At 42.6% G+C, this 13,460-nt stretch overlaps 1 protein-coding gene across 2 annotated transcripts in view; it reads left to right on the forward strand.

The window, feature by feature from the left end:
• The window catches only part of arhgef7a (Rho guanine nucleotide exchange factor (GEF) 7a), a 28,011-nt gene that overhangs the window by 4,575 nt on the left and 9,976 nt on the right, over positions 1–13,460 (forward strand). For both annotated transcript variants that reach the window (XM_047600839.1, XM_047600838.1), the window contains exons 4-13: positions 6,357–6,441; positions 6,585–6,718; positions 8,401–8,602; positions 9,932–10,020; positions 10,903–10,997; positions 11,160–11,255; positions 11,482–11,604; positions 12,825–12,963; positions 13,037–13,096; positions 13,202–13,348. In XM_047600839.1, the coding sequence (XP_047456795.1) occupies positions 6,357–6,441; positions 6,585–6,718; positions 8,401–8,602; positions 9,932–10,020; positions 10,903–10,997; positions 11,160–11,255; positions 11,482–11,604; positions 12,825–12,963; positions 13,037–13,096; positions 13,202–13,348 (1,170 nt within the window). The remainder of the gene's footprint in view (positions 1–6,356; positions 6,442–6,584; positions 6,719–8,400; positions 8,603–9,931; positions 10,021–10,902; positions 10,998–11,159; positions 11,256–11,481; positions 11,605–12,824; positions 12,964–13,036; positions 13,097–13,201; positions 13,349–13,460) is intronic.

Here is a 13,460-nt window from a genome sequence, read left to right on the forward strand (position 1 = left end):
TTGAGATGTGTGTGTGTGTGCTTTTTTTTTGCACGTTTGGGAAGATACAATAGACAATGCGCTCATGGAGTGAGCCCCCTGACAGACAGAGGGAGGAGGAGGGAATGAGCAGCCGAGAACAATCACCCATCGCTCGGTTGGGAGAGATTTCCCCCGGTCCGTCCAGTGGTGATGCATATGCAACATTTACGCATCGTACTGACTGATTAATTAATATTAGCACACAGGAAAATGTTGATTTAGAAGCACATGTGATGTTTTTTTTCTGATTAATGCACATCTTTGTCCTGGGGCCCATGCATGGCTTCATTGTCACCACCACCACCACTACTACTACGTCACACTGGTGTAAACACTAAAAACACAACTGCAGCCATGGACAATTCAGAGCCGTGCTCATGGAAGCAGGCCTGCCTCTGACACAGTTATTACAGCCTTGTTCTTATAGTAAGTGTAAAGTCTAAACATGTCCGCAGCCTCACCCTTTGCAGGCCCGCGAAGGAATATTCGTGGCCCATGAGAATGCCACCACAATCTAAAGCAAATTAAGGACAGAGTGTTGTCTATGGCTGTTTATTGGCCAGTGCATAGAGGGGTCATTGAACCACCACGCTTCGACAATGCCGCTCAGTGTTCCTCAGCGTTGCTTCTCCCCACAGAGAGTCCAGCCACTGAACAAGAGGTGGAGCTGGAGCTGGAGCTGGAGGGGGGGTTACACAGAGCACTGTCATATTGAGTGTGTGAGACATTTAGTAGTTTGCAGACAGCTGAAAATGTCGGCGAAGCAATAGACGTGCATTGCGGTTTTATTGGGAAAGACCTGTATTTGTTTTGGTTGCCTACAGGGACGGGTTGTGGCAACAGCGCCGGGCATTAATCTGCAAGTCCTTATTGTGTCTTTCACTGTCACGGAGCCAGTGGTTGGTTGTTGTTTTTTTTTTTTTTTTTAAACCATGTTTTGCCCTCACGTGTAAAACCGAATTCAAATACGGGAGACTTTTTCCTCCTAGAGCAGGATTACAGTAATTTTGGGGCACGGCAGCGCTCGGCCCTCACGGCAGGCTCAGCATCTGTAGAGCAAGAGGTGGAACTCGTCCAGAGCCCAGAGCACTGCTGGCTCTGACCCCAGGTAGCTGTGGCGGAAGATTAAAGCCGATGGGCCGGCTAGATTGGACGGAAGGAGAGGAGGAATGACGCTGTGCTTTTGCGGTCCTGACCGGCCTCTTTTTAGTGCCGTCGAGCTGGACGTCAGGCCAAGAGTTGCTGCTGTAGGCTGGGTTGACACGGAGGACTGATTTCTGCTGTTCCTCTGAATAATCGCCCAATCAGAACAAACGACCCTCAAGCAATAGTGATTGTTACGGGGGCAGATGGAGGAATTTTTAAAAGTGATTAGATTCGGCTTCGGTTAAGCCTGGTGTTTTTGTAGTTATTTGTTTTTAGTCCGCCATAAACCAAAACCGCATCCCCGGAGTCTAATGTCTTCCTCTTCTTTGTCTGTTGTTTGTCAAAGCTGCTAAAAATCAGCAAAGAAGCAGCAAACTCGCATGACTAAACGTGTCTGCTGTATGGAAGTACTTTACCTCAGAAAATTAAGTCATTTCTTAAATGTGCAATGTGGATGTTTTTTGGGAGGTGATAGTAGGAGATTGTCATTTAATACTACTCCCTTTATTTGCTAGCAAAAGAAAAGTAATTTGCCAAACAGAATCCACGGTGTCAAGGAAAAAGTATTATGGAGAGGGTTACAGAGTTTGGTAGTGTAGTAGAGAGCACAGGTTTTAGCCTTATGTCTTATATATATTAGGTCTGACAGCCCTATTTAACAGAGTTAATACAGTTAACAGCACGGTGCACATGTGATCTAGGTGAATACACGCAAGATAAGAAAAGCCTTCATGAATCTTCACGGAAGGAGATTTTGTTTATTAAATATCGGATCAGGGCTCAGATTAAATGATCCAGATAGGACAGATCGTTACACACATTGCCTGTATTCGTCTGTATCTGTACCTCTGTTCTTTGCACGGGTTTGAACCATGTGTGGTAAACATCATGTGATGTGACAAATTGCTGGTACACAGAAACATGAGGGGAAGCCAAACCACAAGTCAGAGAGGATGAACGAAGCGCGTTCACATCGTCAGGTCTTGCTAGTCCGTGTTTGTTTGCGTAACCAAGTCAAGTTTGCCTCTCCAATCAGAATGATTTCGGTCCGGGTGAAGAATTGTGTAAACACAGATCTGTGTGTCTGTGTGGAACATTTCAGCAGGATTGATCTCTTTCAGATTCAATTTAAATATTTGTTTTTAGAAGCTGAAGGCCGTGTCTGACAGTCGAGCAGCTGCTGATGCCGACCCTTGACCCCTCACGCCTTTGACCACAGGAAGTGATCATTAGGGTTCCCATGACCCACCTGGTCCCTGTGGTATAGTAACCTTATCCTTCGTCTGCCCTGAGATTTATCACACATCCATCTGTCTGCACTAAAGATGAGAAATTGGGGTATGTGTTATAAAATTAAAGCGGGAGAATGTTTTGGTATTGTGTAGCTACAGCAGACATATGTTTACAGATCATTATATATTGAGATAGTTTAACCTCAGAGACGTTTTTGTCGTATGGGCTCTAGGGAGTCACTAACGGTTTCAACTATCAAATGACAAATTAAATTAAAAAGTGACCCGTCACAGTTTTTCTGCTCTCAAGATAACTTCTTTAGATAATGTATAAACTAAATAAACTAAAATAATAGCAGCAGAGCTTAATGCTGGAACCAGAGAATATTTGACACTTTTGACCGACTGCATCAGCCCCTAATGAATCCAGATTTCAGCTTTAATCTCAGTTGTTTAGATGTAAAGATGAAACAAGTTGATTTCTTTGTAGATCAAATGTAGAACAAAATGTATTTTATATAGGTCACTTTTAAGCTAACCGTGAGACATTTTAGTAAATATACTGGATCTTCTCTGGTGATGTCACTTTTTTTTTTTTTTTTTTTTTTTACATAAATCTGCGGTGTCATTTTATGCATTACTTACTCAGTTTTCGTGCACTCAAAGGAAGTAAGATAAGCTAAACCGAGGCATATTTCACGTTTAGTTTAGCTTTCAGCGATAGGCCGAACACACTGGCATCCGCAGCGGGTCTTTATCGCAACCATTGTCACCGGAGCGTGACCCATAAATTTGCCAGGCTGATAAAGTCTAATCAGATTTTAAACACACTCTCTCTGTTCGGGCTGTAATCTCGGGATTCTTGCTTATCTTGGTGGGGGCTTTTCTGTCTTCGGCTCGGTCGTCAGGAACTGAAACACATGACCAGCTGGATTGAGGTCAGGCGACCGACTCGGCCGGCGCAGAAGAATATTCCACTGTTTAGTTAGTTTAGCTGTTGTTTCGCGGTTGCCTGCCGGGGCTGTGTATTCAGCACAACTATCTCAAGCATGGAAGCTTTTCTGTGAACTTAATTTGAATGTGAAGAGCCTTAAAACTTGTGATCTCACACTCACAAGTCTGATATGTGAGCATTAACTGCAGTAGTTTGTTGGTCCCAATCATGGGAGCAATTTGTTGCACAGTTGCTGCGTGCTGAGTCACAGAGGGGTGTTGTATTATTGTTTCAGCCTGCTCTGCGGGATTGGCACCTGACTGTGATGCTCAGGCCTTGCAGACATGTAGAAGCTTGTCATGTGAACTCGACGTGTGAATTTTTAAATAATCGTTATTCGTCGCGCTTCGCTGTTAAACCTGATGAGATTACTTTTAAGGTGGAGTAAGAGCTCAGATGTTTACAGATACCGGAGGGCAATATAAGCTGACGCATTGTTTCCCAACCTTTTTTCCTTGGAGCTCCCCCTACTGGTGTTTGAATAGCAATTTAAACATTTAATTCAGTTCAAATTCATACAAAAACAATTTTAGATCATATTCTACCTCTAAATTGCAAATTTACATCCTAACAATAATTATTATTATTTTTACTGTGTGTTTGCCGTTAGGACACATTCTCCTAGCTTCATAAATTTATGCTCCATCTTTCCGACAAGTGACTTTGATGAGAAAAAAAAAACCACGGGCTTGGATGATGCCTTCACGAAAACTAGGAAATTCTAGACTCTAACTCGGAAATTTCAGGCTTCCGATATCACAGCGCTCACATTACAGGTTAACCCGGAGGAGAAATAATAAGTCTGGTATGTTGTCACCGTTAAACGCTATTTATTTTTATTTTGGAAGCCATGATTTCTTAGCTAATTTTTTCCCCGAGTTGCTTTGAATGCAGCATCAGCTGCAGCTGATTAGACCATGCTTTCCAAGACCCACCCCCAGCCTAATTCTGATTGGCTAGGGATGTTAGTTTGGACAGGGAAAGCTGCTTTACTCTCATTCCATTGGTAGACGAACTCAATTGATGCTCGAGCATGAAAATATATTTTTTTCTAAATGTTGATATTTTTTTTTAATCGCTGGAGTGAAAAGTGACGGTGAACTCAGGTCACACTAGTTTTAGACCCCAGGTTGGGAACAACTGAGCTAATGGATGAGGAAGAGGATGCTTCCACCTGACTGTCTACTGAGGACATAGAGTCTTGTGGCTCCGACGTGCACACACACACTCTGTTGTCTCTCAAGCACAGCCATTCACATATCCCCAGAGGACATATCTGTAATCAGAGCGGAAGATGAAAGAGACTCGTATCTCAGTCAGTCACCCTCACTGTAACTGGAGCGAAGGGTAGCTAATCACTGGGAGCCGTTACACAGGAAGAGAGAGGACGGTCATCAACAGAGATACAATCACTGCCATTCATGTTAACTGAGAGGCCGCTGAGAGCTGCGGCGGTCCAGACGCCACTGACAGCTTGACTGCGCTGAGCGGGCAAAGTTGACATTATTATTACCTGTGCTTTATTTTTTATTACCAATTCATTCACTGGTGCCAGATCGATTGGTTCCCACTGACGATCACTTCTTGACAACCTTCAGTGTTATTTGTTATGTTTTGTTGTATTACTGTATTAATGCCGGCATAGTGGGACAGCCCTGTTATAGAAATACATGTAGTTTCAGTACATGACTGTTTTCATTACTTGTTGCCAATGACACATTTTTGTTTGTCCAGCTTTACTGAGACAGGATTAACGTTTCGCAGGGTGTGCTGGCATAGACTCCGTGTACATGATGGATGACCCGTAGGGACGCCACCCTGTGAAGCCTCGAGTTTGACTGTTGCTATCTTTTTTTTTTTTTTTTTTGACTGTATTCGGATGATTATATTCACACATATAATTCAATTGTGTGTCTTTTTGGGACTGTCCAGTTTTCCAAGACAATAGCACAGTGAGGTGATTTAAGTCATGTCACAAGATGTGTTTCATTTGTTTTTATAAGTTTATAACTATCAGTAACCAATATGTATTTCGTAAAAGGATGAATTGAATATTTGAAGTTTTTAAGATTGTAATTTTTTGTAGTTGTACGCGATGCGCTATGATTGACTTCGGCCTTGTGACTTCATACTTTTTCTGGTTTGAATAAATTTGCCTTCACCTTATCCACCAACATCCACTCTGTTGATTGCGGAGTGAAAATATAATATTATTGAAGCTCTTCCGCAATTAAGCATAATAAATCACACCGAGATCCTTGAAGAGCAATAATCTGTGAAGGCAGGCTGAAGAGTTAGGTCAAGGGCTCCTGTGCTCGCAACTTCCCATTCAGTCACTTGTATCACTATGACTCACTGTTGAGTCTCCTTAAGCGCTGAATGAGCGGACGGGAACTTCTAAAGTAAACTTAAATGTCAATTAGTTTTGTAAAAGGAAAAAAAAAAAATCACTGCAGTGAGAATGTGCGTAATATGACCCAACTCCCACTGCTAGTTCCTATTAGCTCCGGCTTCGAGCAGCACTTCCTGGGTTAATTATTTACTGAGCTGAATTCTCCACGAGACCGACCATTAAGGTAGCAAGCCGGTGTTTGTCTATGGATTTGTTCAACCTTACAGTATGAAAGGCTATACATGATTCAGTTGTATGGGATGAGCTCATTGTCACGAGAATAATAAAATCTTATCCTTTCAGTGCATTCATGAAGCACACACAGAGGAGTTGTGGGCCGTGAATGTGTGTCCGTAGCTGCCGTAGATATATGTGCGGCCGCTGAGCTTGTGTGTTCTCGCCCACTGCTTTTGTCGGAGATAACGAGAGTTATCGATTGACTGTCTCGGCGCTTGTCACTGCGGCCACCTGAAGACACAGTCTCGCCGTGCTGGAATTAGTGATTCATCTTTTAAGAAGGAAATGCATCGAAATGCACTCACGCTCCTGTTCTGTTCTCTCTCATCTGCAGCCGTTTGAGGCCAGTGACCTGCTGCTGGGCCTGAACTTCTCAAAGGTGCTGAGCAGTCTGGTTTCTCTGAATAAAGTGACCGCAGGTTAGTCCAAATATATTTATATATGTCTATATACGATGTGTGCGAGTCTCACCGTGACAGACAGTGAAGCGGTTACGAGTGTGTGGGTACTTCCCTGCAGATGCGAGGTCCGGTTTATTTATACTCTGCCCTCCTTTTTTCAGATATCGGCGTGGGCAGTGATTCGGTGTGCGCCCGGCACTCTTCAGCCCACCGCATCAAGTCGTTTGAGTCGCTGTCCTCTCAGGCTTCACTGGGCCGGTCCTCCAAGCTGATGCAGAACCAGTTTCGCAGTCTGGTAAGGCCGCCGCTCGCTGTCACCACCCAACTATAGCACAGATCAGGAACAGAGAAGATGCACACAAAAATACAGTATTTAACCCCTTTCTCATGTTTATAGTGCAGTCTAAAGCTTTTTTTTTTTGATGAGCATGTGTCTTTTTTATTTAACCCATATTTAACCAGGTCAGTCCCATTGAGATCAATGATCTCTTTAATAAGGGAGACCCGGCCAAGGCAGTCGCACAGAGTTACAATGTTACAGTTGAACAGACAGGACCTGAAAACCGAGACATAAAACAGAAACAGAAGATATAACCTTGAAGTTATAAAACCTAGAAGCATCCACAAGTGCCAACTGATTCACTCACAATTTGGTTAGAGGGACCAGATGTTTGCATTTCAAAGCAGTTTGTAGACTGCTCCGAGTGTTGGGAGCAGTGCACTGAAAAGCTCTGTTTCCCAGTTCAGTCTGGTGCATGTGGGACAATAAAGTAAAGCAAAAATATTTCAAATCAAGACGGACATGTAATCTGGTAGTTCACCTGGAACGGCTTTACAGACAAATAAGGACCAGTAGCTGGGTTTATGAACTGTTTAAAAAGGTCACAAATTAATTGAAGCTGGGATAGACTGAAGCGTGGGACAAATTCGGAACCGGCCTCTGTAAGGCTAAACAGCACAATAGCAAAAGTGGAAACCACAAACGTTCTGAATCGAGCCGTTGCTTTAATAATAAAAGTGTAAAAACAATAGCAACTACTGCTGATTAGAGGAGAGACCTCCATCTTTAATCAGTCACGTGATGTTTTCATTGATCTGCACATGTCACACTTCTGTAAAACGGCCGCTCCGGTTGAAAGCAGAGGTGCATGTAAACATCAACGGTCGACCTGAAACCTTCAGTCAGAATGAGAAAAAAAAAGTCTCCATGTAAACCTGGCTAGTGTCAAAGATGGTCACCCGGCCCTGTGTCTGAGAGCTGGCAGTTAATTCATTAGAAATAAATCAGTGAGGCTTAAAATATAATTATACTTTTATTTGTGATGCCACTTACGTTACAGCAGTTAAAATAGATACTTTAAGACGTCTCTGCCCTGGTTGAAATTTGACCAACACGTGGGCCGTCTGTTGCTATGGAGTTGCTTAATCCCCTATTATATTATATTGCTGATCGGACTTAAACATGAATTTGAGTAATTACCACTTCCATCGTTTGGGAGTTCATCAGCGACATTGTGGTTTGAGTAATGTCTGCGTGAGTGGTTGACTTTCAGCCAAAAGCAAAGACTTGTACAAATCCAGAGAGACAGGTGGAGCCTACGCACCTTTGCTGCGTGTTTTCTCTTCTCTTTCACTCAAGTCATTTCCCTTCATCTCTCCACTACCACCTATCCAGTAGAGGCGTAAAACATCCCCAAAATAGACACAGAAACTAAATCAGCTTGCAGTATGAACCGGGGGGCTGCATAAAGTGCCAGTATCTGTTACATAAGGACTTCTTTGATCTGTGAATCATGCAGAGCTACTCCAGAGGAGTCCCAGAATATAAATATAGGTCTGGAGATGAGCTGAACATCGTCCTCTTTAAAGCTTGAAGAGAGACGGAGAGATGGAGCTGATGAGTAAGAGGAGGTATCGTGAGCAACGAGCGTTGCACAATATTTTCTTTAATTTCTGTTTGCTTTGTCCTTTTGTTAGGACATGTCGGAAAACAGCGGACAGCAGCTGCTGGTGAGGGCGCGTTTCAACTTCCAGCAGACCAACGAGGATGAGCTCACCTTTAAGAAGGGTGATATCATCAACGTGACTCGTCAGGAGGAGGGCGGCTGGTGGGAGGGGATGCTCAATGGCAGGACCGGGTGGTTTCCTAGCAACTATGTCCGTGAGGTGAAGGGCTCTGGTGAGTAAATCTAGTTAAATGGTTTCTGGGGACATTTTTCAAAGACGTTTTAATGTGCCTGGGAGATTCAGGGTGTAAATTGTAGGTAAGATGAAGCCGGGGATTAGATCTCAGTCTGCACGATCCGGCATAACATTATGACCACTGACAGGAGAAATAAAAGACATATTGAGACAATAGTATGTTCTGCTGGGAAACTTTTGGACCTGGCATTCATGTGGATTTTACTAAGTACCACCCACCTAGACCAGACTAGACCGTCCCCACCCTTGACTGACGCAGGCACACACACAAAAAGGGTTTAGAAATAGCTGAAAGAAAAAAAAAAAAAACATGAAGAACAGCACGAGGTGTTGACCCGGCCCCCAAATTCACCAGATCTCAAGCTGAAGGTGGTCATAATGTTATGCCTGATCAGTGTATGCCCTGATATGATAACAGTTACTGACTAATACAATTTTTTACAGAGAGCATTTACACATATCCTGTTTTGAAACTGTGACTCACAACATTAACGACGTTAATATCGTACTTGCTGCAGTGATTCATTGTATTTATTGCAACGTCCCAAGTTGGTATTTACAACCCTGAAAACACGTACGCTGTAAGCCTCTGAGAACAACATTAGCCTCAAGAGACGTTTTCACATCTCTGCGAGACAACATCACAGCTGCCTCTGTCAGTACCAGCCCATCTGGCCTCATGACAGTAATGCAGCTGCTGTTTTTGCGGGGTTCTGTTGTTTCCTGCTTGTGCGACACGTTGGGATGATTGCTGGGATGAGTGGCGTCTCTATAAAGAGATAGACATTCACACTAGATTCAACTTACAGAACTAAAAAACCTCAGCAAAGACGTGTGTTATTTTCTTCTTGCCACACACACGGACACGCTCGTAATCTTTTCACCACTCAGTTTGTTCAGGAAGGGTTACGTTACATCAAGCCTCTTTTAATTGGTTTCTTAATTTCCGTAACAGTTTTACAGTCACACCTAACACGGTTGATGTACTTTTACTGCTGTGTGAATTATGTGCCAAATGAGTTGGTGTGGCAGTAGAAGGAGTGTTATCTGAATTAAAGTAAGCACTGTTAATACACATCTTAATTTATTTGCGCAATTAAATGCACCTAAAGGTAATTTCATTTTGAGAATGGGTCGTTATTTATGTGAGAGCGGCGAGATTAAGCAGCGAGTGTAAACACTGAGATTCCTCTTGAAAATGCACGTTGCTATCGACTGTAGTTGGTTCCTTTTTTCTTAAATCCTGAAATTACTTAAGGCTCTATGTTTGAAATAAGACTATAAGCCCTGTTTAATCTGCTTCCAGACAAACAAGTGTCCCCCAAGTCTGGCACCCTCAAGAGTCCACCTAAAGGCTTTGACACTACTGCAATCAGCAAGACGTACTATAACTTGGTAAGGAAGCAGCTCAGCTCCGTTACTTGGATTCTTTCTCATTTTTTAATTTGTTACTTCTTTTTCTCTTCCCTTCACTAACATCAAACCAACATTTCCAGTACCATCACTAGCTGTGTTTACATTACAGGTTTTTTTTTGCAAAATAAAAGCATTATCTCTGAAATTTACAATTGCAAGTATGATTGCGAATGAGCTGTGACTTCAAATGAACTGGTTACATGACCCCCTTCGTGAAAAACACTTTTGCGATAAACTTTTATATCAATACGTCTGAAAAACCCCCTCGATATTTGAGTTTTTTTTTTTTTAAAAAAAGTAGGTGTTTCCATTACCAGTTTTGTTTTTGTGCATTTCTAGGAGCAATGGAAACGCAGCAGTTGTTTTTTGAGGTGATCTAAAGTGTTGTTTATGCCTCTGCGCCATAACCTACACACACAGCCAGCACCAGTGTGAACCATTTATACTTGTGTGCTCTGTAACAACCCCTCCCAAACACTAGTGGGCGCTGGGTCTTTTTTTTTGCCAGTTGGGTTAATTTTTGTTTCCACTTCCTGCTTCACTTTCAATAACGTGACTGAAACTTTTGCAGGAATTTCGCTGAAGATGAGTCGTACATATGTTTATATCTATGAACCTTCTCAGTTAACTTTTCTTCGATGTGTTAAAATAATCGAAAACTGCAGAGATCGAGAAGCAGCCGGAAATGCTAAAGCGGAAAAACGCTATTACCAAGTGGACAAGTCGCCCATTACTATGCACGGTTGCACGAAAGTCACAAGTTCTAAAACGTGCTTGTTTCTCTTTTTAAGTGATTGCGGGTTACAAAGCTGATCAGATGTAGACACTTTTAATTTAACCCTCTTTCCTGTTTTATTCTAGGTGTTGCAGAACATTTTAGAAACAGAGACCGAATACTCCAAGGACCTTCAGACTCTCCTCACTAACTACCTACGGCCTCTCCAGAACATTGACAGGTTTGACTTGTTGAGATATGAATCAGAATTAGGTTTTTATTCTGTGAAGGGTTTATCACATGGACCTGGATCAATCACATTTTTACACACATTTCCTAAACAAAGGAAATGTCAGATGTCACTGAATACCATTTTGCTGGTTCCTTTTCGTTTTTCCTCCAGACTGAGCAGCTCCGAAGTGGCTCTTATTCTGGGAAACCTCGAGGAGATCAGCACCTTCCAGCAGATGCTCGTCCAATCGCTGGAGGAGTGCACCAAGTTAGTCCCTCCCAGCACACACAGCAACCACTGCAGCATCACCCTCACTGTTTCATAATAAGCAGAGGGCCATCTAGTGTTAAACTGCATGTACTGCAGGGCTGCCGTATTAGACTTCTGCAATGGCAGTGTTACTTATTTGTGACTTGGTTAGCCCTTTACACATTTATCTGTTTTCTCGTCACAGTACTAGAGTTTATATTGATCATGTGATAATTTTCTCCAGGCTTCCAGAAAACCAGCAGAGGGTGGGCAACTTCTTCCTCAATCTCATGCCACAGATGAAGGCTCTTTACGTTGGCTACTGCTCCAATCATCCCTCAGCAGTTAACGTGCTCACCCAACACAGGTATGTTTACAACGGTCGTATTAAGGATTATTTTACAGTGTTTGCAGTGTTAACAGGAGAACGGACATTATTTGTATTGTAGCAGCTGGTCGTGGTTACAGTTGTAGTCACCTGCTGTTTGCTGATTGAGGCAGATAAAGTCGCCATGGACACACAGTAGTAGTAGCCTGCAGTGTTTTCTTGCAGATATAATTAAATAAAATGATGGACAAGTGGTAAAAGGAAAAATATGTTTGCAATAGCAAAGCAAGAGGGTAAACGTTTGAAAGACCACATTGCACCAGAGCAACAGGTTTGTGAAAGTTTCCCACAGCAGAGGACAGACAGAGCCCGACCAGAGGCGATCGTGACCATGAACATGAACATGAGCATGAAAACCAGCAGCTTGACTTTACACCTTTGTGAGCTGTCTGACAGATCACACTTCAGAAAGGACATGTTGCTGCTTTACTGACATTTAAAGACCTGACGAAGTGCAGGATGACTGTGTGTGAATGGAACCAGGGATTAGTCGGACCTGTAGGTCGTCTAGGAGGGATAATTCAGCTGGTATTTTTCAAAACTGCAGTTTGTTCAGGCTTCTTTCAGCCCGTAACCGAGAAATATTAGTTATGATAATATTACTGTGAACTATCATTGGACCCACTCCAAAGCGAGACGGTTCATCTCAAGGGTCTATCCATGAATGAATGTGTGTTGATTACTCGTGTTTAGCTGCTTTTGTGGTTGAGTTGATTTGCCTAGTAGTCAAATAATCAATTGATATAATGATTACTTGTCGTTATGCCAAGTGATTCATTTTTTTCTTTTAAATATGCCAGACATTTCTTTTTAACCCTTTAACCCTTAAATCTTGATTTTCTCCATGAAAATGGAAAAAAATAACAAAATTCACAAAGTAAAACAGTTTTCTGCCATCCTATTATAACACCTATCTAATTTATTTTAATTATTGCCTTATGAAGGGTTAAGAAGAACTGTGTTTTTTCTCGTATAGCTTTATTTTTAGGCAAAATAAGATATGTGTTGATTGCATATTTGGCTCTAGGATACAGTGAGAGGAATATTTCACTATTTTCGGAGAGATTATTATGTGTGGATAATCCTGTGACGAAATCCTTTATGATGTTTGTGAAGAAATGTTCAAAATCTTTGGTCGTCGTGTTCGGGCGGGAAATGGATAATTAATTCTCTGTGTTTCTCTGTTCGTCCTCGTGCAGCGAGGTGTTGGGGGAGTTTATGGAGGGACGCGGTGCAGTCACTCCCGGGATGCACACCCTGACCACAGGCCTCAGTAAACCCTTCATGAGACTGGACAAATACCCCAATTTGCTCAAAGAGCTCGAGAGGCACATGGAGGTGTGTGTCTCTGCATAAACATCGCTCTTGATCTCCTGAGCCTTTAATAAGCAGAATGTTTCCGTTCTTTTAGGAGAGCCATCCAGACAGGCCAGACATCATGAAGTGCATGGCATCTTTCAAAAATCTGTCTGTAAGTTAAAAGTAGTTTGTACACTGCATGTACCAGGCCTTATATTCAATTAAGTGAATTTTATGCATTGCCTTGATGCGGTTGTGTGTTCCTGTCCCATGCTAGGCTCAGTGCCAGGAGGTGCGGAAACGTAAAGGGCTGGAGCTGCAGATCCTCACCGAGTCCATCCGGCTGTGGGAGGGCGACGACATCAAGACCCTGGGGTCTGTGATCTACATGAGCCACGTCTTAGTCCAGAGTCCTGTTCCAGAGGTACCCACAACATCTACATCCCTCACCTGCACTTCACTAAAATAGCCATAAATTATAAATTGCATTGTTTTTGTGCACTTTCACTACTAATATTAAACACGCAACCTACAAA

The sequence above is a fragment of the Mugil cephalus genome, chromosome 12 (genome assembly GCF_022458985.1).
Source record: "Mugil cephalus isolate CIBA_MC_2020 chromosome 12, CIBA_Mcephalus_1.1, whole genome shotgun sequence".
Classification (NCBI taxonomy): domain Eukaryota; kingdom Metazoa; phylum Chordata; class Actinopteri; order Mugiliformes; family Mugilidae; genus Mugil; species Mugil cephalus.